The sequence below is a fragment of the Felis catus genome, chromosome A1, assembly GCF_018350175.1.
Source record: "Felis catus isolate Fca126 chromosome A1, F.catus_Fca126_mat1.0, whole genome shotgun sequence".
In the NCBI taxonomy this organism is placed as follows: Eukaryota; Metazoa; Chordata; class Mammalia; order Carnivora; family Felidae; genus Felis; species Felis catus.
The window spans coordinates 88,370,844-88,383,301 of NC_058368.1; the positions used below are offsets into that span (position 1 = coordinate 88,370,844).

At 39.5% G+C, this 12,458-nt stretch overlaps 1 protein-coding gene across 2 annotated transcripts in view; it reads right to left on the bottom strand.

The window, feature by feature from the left end:
- SNAP47 (synaptosome associated protein 47) overlaps positions 1-12,458 on the bottom strand; it is a 52,583-nt gene that overhangs the window by 16,779 nt on the left and 23,346 nt on the right. For both annotated transcript variants that reach the window (XM_003980626.5, XR_006597352.1), the window contains exon 3: positions 6,144-6,634. In XM_003980626.5, the coding sequence (XP_003980675.1) occupies positions 6,144-6,634 (491 nt within the window). The remainder of the gene's footprint in view (positions 1-6,143; positions 6,635-12,458) is intronic.

A 12,458-nucleotide genomic window follows, 5' to 3' on the forward strand; every position in this document is an offset into this window, starting at 1 on the left:
GAGAGAGGGAGACACAGAATCTGAAATAGGTTCCAGGCTCTGTCAGCAGCAAGCCTGACATGGGACTCGAACCCATGAGCCACAAGATCACGGCTTGAGCTGAAGTTGGATGCTCAACCAACCGAGCCACCTAGGTGCACCAAAAAAATACGTTTTTTAAATTAAGTTTTTACGTTAACATCCCCAATGTCTTGGTATTTATGGGTATTTATGGGACCAGGTCTATTTTTAAGCACATTTCTTCTTGAAACTTCCATTTAGAATAACATCACAATATTCATGTGTTAGGGAAATTGGTTATACATTAGCACTGAAATCAATCACTTCAGAGAAAAAAAAAACCAGGACAGTAAAAACATGTCTCTTACTTTAACAGACACCTGGCAATCAAAGTTAATAAGGAAGGACTACTGGCCTGTCAGAAAAATTGCTATATTATAGAAGTAAGATCACATATAACACCAGTATTAGAAAATACGATACTTTATGACTCTGGGATTTCTTAAGCTGGACTCAAAAACAAACTGAAGGGGAAACATGGTGGATGTGACCACAGCAACATTAAACATTTCTGTGGTGGAAAATGACCATCTGGGAGAGGTACTGGTAGCCCCTGAAGTCAACAAGGGATACATATCTACAACAAATAAGGTGCTACTACAGATCAAATGAAGAAACAGCACGGGAGAAAAACAAACGGGATAGGCAGTCCACAGAGACAAACCTGTGAGGCCACAAAACAAATAAAAGATGTGAGACACGCCTTCTCACAATCATTCACAGAGACAAAAATACAGACTAAAGACATGGGGCACCTGGGTGTCTTAGTCGGTTAAGCATCCAACTTCAGCTAGGGTCATGATCTCACGATTTGTGAGTTCAAGCCCTGCGTCTGGCTCTGTGCTGACAGCTCAGAGTCTGGAGCCTGCTTCTGATTCTGTGTCTCCCTCTCTCTGCCCCGCCCCTGCTCACGCTCTGTCTCTCAAAAATAAATAAATGTATCCCACTCGATCATGGTGAATAATTCTTTTTATATGCTGTTGAATTCAATTTGCTAGTATCTTGTTGAGAATTTTTACATCCATATTCATCAGGGATATTGGCCTGTAGTTCTTTTTTTGCTGGGTCTCTGGTTTGGAAATCAAAGTAATGCTGGCTTCATAGAATGAGTCTGGAAGTTTTCCTTCCTTTTCTATTTTTTTGAACAGCTTGAGAAGGATAGGTATTATCTCTGCTTTAAAAGTCTGGTAGAATTCCCCAGGGAAACCATCTGGTCCTGGATTCTTATTTGTTGGAAGATTTTTGATAACTGATTCAATTTCTTCGCTGGTTATGGGTCTGTTCAAGTTTTCTATTCCTTCCTGTTTGAGTTTTGGAAGTGTGTGGGTGATTAGGAATTTGTCTATTTCTTCCAGGTTGTCCAGTATGTTGGCATATAATTTTCATAGTATTCCCCGATAATTGCTTGTATTTCTGAGGGATTGGTTAATAATTCCATTTTCATTCATGATTTTATCCAATTTTTTTAACGTTTATTTATTTTTGAGACAGAGAGAGACACAGCATGAAGAGGGGAGGGGCAGAGAGAGAGGGAGACACAAAATCTGAAACAGGCTCCAGGCTCTGAGCTGTCAGCACAGGTCCCGACACAGGGCTCGAACTCACGGACTGTGAGATCGTGACCTGAGCCAAAGTCAGCCACTTAACCGACTGAGCCACCCAGGCTCCCCCATGATTTTATCTGTTTGGGTCCTCTCCCTTTTCTTTTTGAGAAGCCTGGCTAGAGGTTTATCAATTTTGTTTATTTTTTCAAAAAAAAACAACTCTTGGTTTCATTGATCTGCTCTACAGTTTTTTTTAGATTCTATGTTGTTTATTTCTGCTCTGATCTTTATTATTTCTCTTCTTCTTCTGGGTTTGGGGTGTATTTGCTGCTCTGCTTCTATTTCCTTTAGGTGTGCTGTTAGATTTTGTATTTGGGATTTTTCTTCTTTCTTGAGATAGGCCTGCATTGCAATGTATTTTCCTCTCAAGACTGCCTTCACTGTTTCCCAAAGCGTTTGGATTGTTGTATGTTCATTTTCATTTGTTTCCATATGTTTTTAAATTTCTTCTCTAATTGCCTGGTTGACCCATTCATTCTTTAGTAGGGCGTTTTTAACCTCCATGCTTTTGGAGGTTTTCCAGACTTTTTCCTGTGGTTGATTCCAAGTTTCATAGCATTGCGGTCTGAAAGTGTGCATGGTGTGATCTCAATTCTTTTATACTTATGAAGGGCTGTTCTGTGACCCAGTATGTGATCTATCTTGCAGAATGTTCAATGTGCACTTGAGAAGAAAGTATACTCTGTTGCTTTGGGATGCAGAGTTCTAAATATATCTGTGAAGTTCATCTGATCCAATGTATCAATCAGGGCCCTTGTTTCTTTATTGATCCTGTGTCTAGATGATTTATCCATTGCTGTAAGTGGGGTATTAAAGTCCCCTGCAATTACCACATTCTCAATAAGGTTGCTTATGTTTGTGATTAATGGGCTGCAGGGCTGGTTCAACATTTGCAAATCAATCAATGTGATACATCACATTAATAAAAGAAAAGAACCATATGATCCTGTCAATTGATGCAGAAAAAGCATTTGACAAAATTCAGCATCCTTTCTTAATAAAAACGCTCGAGAAAGTTAGGATAGAAGGAATATATTTAAATATCATAAAAGCCATTTATGAAAAGCCCACAGCTAATATCATCCTTAATGGGAAAAACCGAGAGCTTTCCCCCTGAGATCAGGAACACAACAGGGATGTCCACTGTCACCGCTGTTGTTTAACATAGTGTTGGAAGTCCTAGCATCAGCAATCAGACAACAAAATGAAATCAAAGGCATCAAAATTGGCAAAGATGAAGTTAAGCTTTCACTTTTTGCAGATGACATGATATTGTACATGGAAAACCCAACAGACTCCACCAAAAGGCTGCTAGAACTGATAACATGAATTCAGCAAAGTCGCAGGATACAAAAGTAACGTACAGAAATCAGTTGCATTCTTATCCACTAATAATGAAGCAACAGAAAGACAAATAAAGAAACTAATCCCATTCACAATTGCACCAAGAATCACAAAATACCTAGGAATAAACCCTAACCAAAGATGTTAAAAGATGTGTATGCTGAAACTATAGAAAGCTTATGAAGGAAATTGAAGAAGATACAAAGAAATGGAAAAACCTTCCATGCTCATGGATTTGAAGAATAAATATTGTTAAAATGGCAACACTACCAAAGCAATCTACACATTCAATGCAATCCCAATCAAAATTGCACCAGCATTCTTCTAGAAGCTAGAACAAGCAATCCTAAAATTTGTATGGGACCACAAAAGATCCCGAATAGCTAAAGTAATACTGAAGAAGAAGACCAAAGCAGGAGGCATCACAATCCCAGACTTCAGCCTCTACTACAAAGCTGTCATCATCAAGACAGCATGGTATTGGTACAAAAACAGACACATAACCAATGGAATAGAATAGAGACTCCAGAATTGGACCCACAAAAGGATGGCCAACTATTCTTTGGCAAAGCAGGAAAGAATATCCAATGGAAAAAAGACAGTCTCTTTAAGAAACGGTGCTAGGAGAACTGGACAGCAACGTGCAGAAGGATGACACTAGACCACTTTCTTACACCATTCACAAAAATAAACTCCACATGGATGAAGGACTGGAATGTGAGACAGGAAACCATCAAAACGCTAGAGGAGAAAGCAGGAAAAAACCTGACTTCAGCCGCAGCAATTTCTTACTTGACACATCTCCAAAGGCAATGGAATTAAAAGCAAAAATGAACTATTGGGACCACATCCAGATAGATAGCTTCTGCACTGCAAAGGAAACAGTCAACAAAATTAAAAGGCAACCTACGGAATGGGAAAATATAGTTGCAAGTCACATATCAGACAAAGGGCTAGTATCCAAAATCTATAAAGAGCTCACCAAACTCCACACCTGTAAAACAAATAATCCAGTGAAGAAATGGGCAGAAGACATGAATAGACACTTTTCCAAAAAAGACATCAAGATGACCAACAGACACATGAAAAAATGCTCAATGTCACTTCTCATCAGGGAAATACAAATCAAAACCACACTGAGATACCACCTCACGCCAGTCAGAGTGGCTAAAATGAACAAATCAGGAGACTATAGATGCTGGAGGGGATGTGGAGAAATGTGAACCCTCTTGCACTGTTGGTGGGAATGCAAATTGGTGCAGCCACTCTGGAAAACAGTATGGAGGTTCCTCAAAAAATTAAAAATACTGATGAATAATGGATAAAGATATTGTGGTTTATATACATAATGGAGTACTACGTGGCAATGAGAAAGAATGAAATATGGCCCTTTGTAGCAACATGGATGGAACTGGAGAGTGTTATGCTAAGTAAAATAAGCCATACAGAGAAAGACAGATACCATATGGTTTCACTCTTATGTGGATCCTGAGAAACTTAACAGAAACCCATGGGGGAGGGGAAGAAAAAAAATAAAAAGAGGTTAGAGTGGAAGAGAGCCAAAGCATAAGAGACTCTTAAAAACTGAGAACAGGGGCGCCTGGGTGGCGCAGTCGGTTAAGCGTCCGACTTCAGCCAGGTCACGATCTCGCGGTCTGTGAGTTCGAGCCCCGCGTCAGGCTCTGGGCTGATGGCTCAGAGCCTGGAGCCTGCTTCCGATTCTGTGTCTCCCTCTCTCTCTGCCCCTCCCCCGTTCATGCTCTCTCTCTCTCTGTCCCAAAAATAAATAAAAGTTGAAAAAACTGAGAACAAACTGAGGGTTGATGGGGGGTGGGAGGGAGGGGAGGGTGGGTGATGAGTATTGAGGAGGGCACCTTTTGGGATGGGCACTGGGTGTTGTATGGAAACCAATTTGACAATAAACTTCATATATTGAAAAAAAAATTAAAAATAGATCTACCCAATGATCCAGCAATAGCACTGCTAGGAATTTACCCAAGGCATACAGGAGTGCTGAGGCAGAGGGGCACTGGTACCCCAATGTTTATAGCAGCATTTTCAACAGCCAAATTATGGAAAGAGCCTAAATGCCCATCAACTGATGAATGCATAAAGAAATTGTGGTATATACACAATGGAATACTACTTGGCAATGAGAAAGAATGAAATACGGCCTTTTGTAGCAATGTGAATGGAACTGAAGAGTGTTATGCTAAGTGAAATAAGTCATAGAGAAAAAGACTGATACCATATGTTTTCACTCTTATGTGGATCCTGAGAAACTTAACAGAAGACCATGGGGAAGGGAAAGGAAAAAAAAAAGTTAGTGAGGGAGGGAGCCAAACCATAAGAGACTCTTAAAAACTGAGAATAAACTGAGGGTTGATGGGAGTGGGAGGGTGGGGAAAGTGGGTGATGGGCATTGAGGAGCGCACCTGTTGGGATGAGCACTGGGTGTTGTATAGAAACCAATTTGACAATAAATTTCATATTGAAAAAAAAAAGAGAAAGAAAATAAATAAATGTAAAAAAAAATTTTAAAAAGAAAAAAAAGACTAAAGACGTGACCAAGATGTTACCTGACACCCATCAGGAAGGCGAGCCTGAGGAGTCAGGTGGTCCCAGGCTGTCCAAAGGCATACGTCCAGCCCCACGCTCTCCATGGAGACACACGGAAGGACTCCATGGGCCCTCGCCAAGGCCTACAAACCCACAAAACGTATCTGCACGGTTGTCCAGGATTCTGATTCCCAGATACATTCCTGGAATGGGCCCAGGTCGGGAGTGCAGAGCCGGCATGTTAGTGTCAATTAAGTCCCACAGAGGAAAGAGGTGAAAACACCTACCCTGGAGCCCTCCTCTGTTCTGGATAGAAAGCAGACTCCGGAGAAACCTGCCTGGCTCCCATTTGAGTGTGTGGTACACCTGAGTCTGGGACTTGCCCACTTCGAGGTGGTAGGAACTAAGGAAAGAGGCCCGAAGTTGTTCTCACCTGCTAACAAATGCACAGTTGCTGGTGCCTGGAAACCAGCAGCTGCTCCAAGCAATGCCTCAAATGACGGACGTGCCACAGGCATGCTGCATTTGACCATGATTCTGGAGACTTGTGCAGGGCCTGTACCAGCGGTCACTCACCTGTGTGCCACATGGAGCAGCCCTTCTCTGCTGGGGAGGAGGTTTTGGTGCTGCTGGGTGTCAGGGCGTCTCCTAACACCTCCATCTTTTTGCTGAACTGCACCTCCAAAACGGGGATGGCCTCTGGCATCCTGGCAGATATCAAGTGATAGGCTATGTCAGGCTTCCCAATGAACCGCTGGCGGATGCTGATCTCATAGGGCGTGTGAACCTTAATGTCATCCACGTCTTCTCTTTCGAACCTGTGCATGAGCGCAGAACTCGAATCATGGATTTCCAGTCCAGACACTAGGACAGTGAGACTCCCTGGTTTGACATGGGATGCTGTTCTCTGGGAGACAACAGCAGGAATTCTGACCACTACCCCTTCCTTCCCAAGAGCTTTGGGACTAGCCGTTGAAGCGTCTCCCTTAAGCTTTGTTTCTGATGGCATCTTCCAAAGCTTGGAGCTAAAGGGCCACCAGGAAGGGGACTCCAGCTCTGTCAGCAACCTAAAAGACCAAACAAAACACAGAACAGTCAACGGGGTTTCAGTGCGTTTTCTTGAAGACTGCTTTAGCCTTCATACAGCACTTAGCCATTTTACAGGGCTACATTTTACCCAAGCACTCCATGAAGCAGAAGAGCAGGAATTACTACCCCATGTTTTAGAAAAGAAAACCGAGGCCAAGAGCATATCTCTTCTGTCTACAGACACAAAGCTATCAGTAATAAGCCCACAATAGAAACACATGTCTTCTGGGGTGCCTGGGTGGCTCAGTCAGCTAAGTGTCTGACTCCTGATTTTGGTTCAGATCATGATCTCGCAGTTTGTGAGTTTGAGCCCCAGTCAAGCTCAGTGCTGACGGTGCAGAGCCTGCTTGGGATTCTCTCTCTCCCTCTCTCTGATTCACCCCTGCTGGCACTCTCTGTCTCTCTCTACAAATAAATAAATACACTTAAAAACAATTTTTTAAAATAAAAATAAAAAGGAAAAGAAACACATGTCTTCTGAAAAATGTTGCTCTTTTCAGGTTTGACTCTGGGTGATTCTGACTCCAAATAAATCCTGATCTGAATCTGTAGAGAGCCATCGGATGGAAATTTCTGCAGTAATCTGTCTGTCCAATATGGTAATAGGCACATGTGGTTACTGGGCATCTACAGTGTGGCTCCTAATGCAGGACTGAATTTTAAACTTAATTACATGTGGCTAGTGCCTACCATATCAGACGGTACAGCTGTAAAATAACCACTAATAACACCACGAGATCTATCTTGTGATGAAAAAAAAAAAAATAGAAGCAGGAAAGGAAAAGCAAAGGAACAAAGATCAAATGGAAAAAATAGAAAATAATCAAGGTGGTAGACTTAAATATAGCCATATTAGTAATTATATTAAATGTAAATAGACCAAATCCTCTAATTTAAAGGCAGATTGTCAGCCTGGATTCAAAAACGAAAACAAGACACAGCTATATCTTGTTTACAAGAGACTGTGAAATATAAGGGCACAGACATGTCAAAAGCAAAGGTATTGGTAAAAAGATGCATCGTGCCAGTAGTAAACCTTAAGACAAGGATGTTACCAAGGATAAAGACAGACAATGCATAATAATCCATCAACAATCCACCAATCCAACAAAAAGACTGAATACTAAACAAGTATATCTGACAAAATTTCAAAATTCATTAAGCAAAAACTGATAAAACTAAAAGAAGAAATAGACAACCACAGTTGTAGGTTTTAACAAATTTCTCTCCATAATATAGCAAGAAGACAAAAACAATTAGTAAGAATATAAACACTATTTAAACAACTCAACTTGATTGATATTTATGGAACCAACATCCATCTGCTGAATACACTCTTTAAAGTGTATTCAGAACATTAAAAAAATGTAACACATCTCAATAAATTTCAAGTATTGAAATCATACAGAGCATATCCTCTGTCCTCAAACAAATGACATTTGAAATTAATGACAAAAGGCTAATAGAAAATCCTCAAATATCTGGAAATTAAATACAATTCTAAGTAAAGGGAATCAAAAAAAATCTGAAGTGAGTGAAACAAACCAATATGCAAAAAATGGCAGAGTGCAAGTGGAGCAGTCATGAGGAAAATTTATAGCTTTCAGTGGATGTTGGAAAACTTCTTAGAAGGATTTAAAATCAGCAATTTAAGCTTCTGTCTCAAAAAGTTATAAATTGAACCCAAAGTAAGTAGAATAAAGGAAAAGCAGAAATCAATGAAATCGAAAACAGAAAAAAAGAAAATATTAAAAAAGCCAAAAGTTGGTTCTTTGAAATAATTAAAAAAAAAAAAACCCTTACAAAAAATGATCCAAAATAAAACAAAGAAAATGCATATCACCAACATCAGGAGTGATGGAGGCATCACCATAGAGCCTTTAGCCCTGGAAAGGCTCCTAGGGGATACCATACCCAATTTCACACCAATAAATTAGACTTTTATGAAACAGACAAAACACTCAAAAACCACAACCTTCCAAAACTGAAGCAAGAAGTAGTTCAAGAGTATGAATAGCCATAACGAAGTAGCAGAAAGAGAAATTGAGAAAAAAAGAATCTCACTTACAGATGTACCAAAAATAATAAAATACCTTAGGAATAAATTTAACCAAGGAGGTGGAAGACTTATACTCTGAAAACTATTAAGACATTGATGAAAGAAATTAAAGATGACACAAAGAAATGGAAATATATACCATGCTCACGGACTGGAAGAATTAATATTGTTAAAACATCCATACTACCCAAAGCAATTTACAAATTTAATACAATCTCTATCAAAACACCAAGAGCATTTTTCACAGAATTAGAACAAATAATACTAAAATTTGTATGGAACAACAAAAGACCTCAAATAGCCAAAGTGATCTAGAGAAATAAAACCCAAGCTGGAGTTACCACAATCCCAGATTTCAGGATATACTACAAAGTGACAGTGATCACAACAGTATGGTATTGGCACTAAAACAGACACACAAATCAGAGGAACAGAATAGAGAGCCCAGAAATATACCCACACTTATAGGTCAATTAATCTATGATGAAGGACACAAGAATATGCAATGGGGAAAAGACAGTATCTTCAACAAATGGTGTTGGGAAAATTGGACAGCCTCATGCAAAAGAATAAAATAGGACCCTTTCTTACACTTTACACAAAAATAAGCTCAAAATGGATTAATGGATTAGATGTGAGACATGAATGCATAAAACTCCTAAAAGAAAACACACACAGTAATCACCTAGACATCGGCTTTAGTAACATATTTGTGGATATGTCTCTTTAAGCAACGGAAACAAAAGTGAAAAACAAACTGTTTCATTTTTTATTTTCATAAAATAAAAAGCTTCTGCACACCAAAGGAAATCACTGATAATACAAACAGATAACCTGCTGAATGGAAAAAAGATATTTGCAAATAATACATCTGATAAGCAGTTAATATCTAAAATACATAAAGAACTTATACAACTCATCACCAAAACAAACTAACAAACAACCCAATTAAAAACTGGGCAGAGGATCTGATTAGGCACTTCTCCAAAGAAGACATCCAGATGGCTAACAGACACATAAGCATAAGAAGATGTTCAACATCACTCATCATAAGGGAAATACAAATCAAAACTACAATACCACCTCACACCTGTCAGAATGGCTAAAATTAACAACTCAGGAAACAACAGATGTTGGTGAGGATGCAGAGAAAGGGGAACCCTTTTGTACTGTTGGCTGGGAGTGCAAACTGGTGCAGCCACTCTAGAAAACAGTATGGAGGTGTGTCAAAAATTAAAAATAGAATTACCATATGACCCAATAATTTCACTACTGGGTATTTACCCAAAGCAAATGAAAACACAAGTGGTAAAGATATATGCACCCCTATGCTTACTGAGGCATTATTTACAATGGCCAAACTATGAAAGTAACCCAAGGGTCTACCCATAGAGGAATGGATAACGAAAACGTGATACACACACACACACACACACACACACACACACACACACACACACAGAGGAATATCACTCAGCCACAAAAAAGAATGAAATCTTGCCATTTGCAATAACACGGATGGACCTCGAGAGTATTATGCTAAATAAAATAAGACAGAGAAAGACAAACAATACATGATTTCACTTATATGCAGAATCTAAAAAACTCAACAAATAAACAGAAAAAGAAAAGGCAGAAACAGACCCATAAATACATAGAACTGATGGTTGCCAGAGGGTAGGGGGGTTGGGTGAGGAGCAGAATGGGTGAAGGGGAGTGGGGGATAGAGGCTTCCAGTTAAGGAACGAATAAATCATAGGGGTAAATTAAGATACAGCACAAGGAGTATGATCAACGATACTATAATAGTGTTGGATGGTGACAGAGAGTAGCTACACTGGTAGTGAGCACAGCATCAAGTATCAACTTATCCGATATGCTATCCACTGAAAATTAATGTAACCTTGTGTACCAACTATACTTCAATTTAAAAAGGGGGGGGGCGTGGACATCTACCCTTACCTGCTGCACTAGGGTCCTTCCCCAAGCATGGGATTACAGTACAGGAGGCCACATGAAGAGCCAGCGGTAACAACGGAAACCTTACAGGTGCAGGGGGGTGCACCTCTAGGGGGGGTGGTAACAAGACCTCCCTAATTCTCCCAGTTAGGGCACTGTTAAGCCCTTAGTTTATCCCAATATTCACATGGAAACACAAAAGACCCAGAATAGACAAAAACAATCCTGAAAAAGAAACAAGTTGGTGGACTCTTGCTGAGTGCAAACTTACTACACGGTCATGACGATGATGGTGTGGTACTGGCAAAAGGTTACAGCGTGGATTAATGAGATGGAACTCAGAGTCCAGAAACAAACCTTTATCCTTATGGTCAACTGGTTTTTGACAAGGATGACAAGACAATTCAGTGGGGAAACATCCATCTTTCAACAAATATTGCTGAGATCACTGAATAGCGTCATACTAAATAAATAAATAAATAAATAAATAAATAAATAAATAAATAAAATAAAAAAGAAAAGAAAAGAAAAGAAAAGAAAAAAGAAATTTGATTCATTTCTCACATCATTCACAAAAATGAACCCCAAGTGGTTCAGGGACCTAAACAGAAGAGCTAAAACTATGACTCTTGGAACAAAGCAAAAGAATAAACCTCTGTGACTCTGGATTAGGCAATGAACTGGATATGACACCAAAGGCAAGTGACAAAAACAAAAAAAAACCAAATAAAACAAACAAACAAAAAACAGGTACATTGGTCTTCATCAAACTTAAAATCCTTTGGCCTTGTGTCCAGCCAGGTCTGGACCCCATCTGTGCGCAAGGCACAAGCAATCAGGCCTGCGTATCATGGTGCCCTGAGGGTGAGGGGAGGGAGCAGCGGAGAAGGAGAATGAGGACCTGGGAGGGTCTTCTGTCTTCCGAGGTGTGCTCCCCTTGAGTTGGCTGGGCAGTATCTGAAGGAGCAAAACTGCAAAGCTCTGAAATGTTCATGTTTTGAATGTGAAAGACCAGTGTTGGCTTCGGAGGAAGAAAAGGCTATAGATGCTATTATGTTGAAACCAAAATAAAAACAGCTAATGATTTTCTCTGGTCACTTAAACCAGAGAAGCCAAAATAGGAAAAAGACTTTTTGCTTATCTGTTGGGTTGGACTAGTTTTTCCCTCCATGAACACTGGAGAGAAAACGGACAAGTTCTGTTTTTGAAAATGTACAAAGTAAATGATTCTCTTGCTCTAAGTTATTTCAAGAAGAAAGAATGAATTGAACAGTTATGAGCTGGGAGCATAATAGTATGTTTTGAGAGTTGTTCTAAAGCACAAAAAGTGGGGCATCTGGCTGGCTCAGTAGGTAGAGCATGCAACTCTTGATCTTGGGGTTGTGAGTTCAAACCCCAGGTTGGGCACAGAGATTACTTACAAATAATTCTAAAGCACAAAAAGTAGAAATATTATTTTCAAACTTGACTCTTTAAGGAAACGACACAATCTGTACATCCTCTATGAATAGTATGAAGACCACTGATGGGACTTAAAATTGATAACATGCAGTCTGGGGAGAAAATGTCTATTGGGAAAGTTTAGGATAAAACTTTCTTTTGCTCAGTCTGTCCTTTTAGTTCTAAAATAAATTGTGCTTGATTCATTGGAGAAAAAAAATTAAAATCCTCTGTGATTCAAAAACCACCTTCAAGAAAGACAATCCACAGAAAGGGAGAAAATATTTTCAAATCATGTATCTGATAAAGGGATTTCTACTCAGAATATATAAAACTCCTACAAA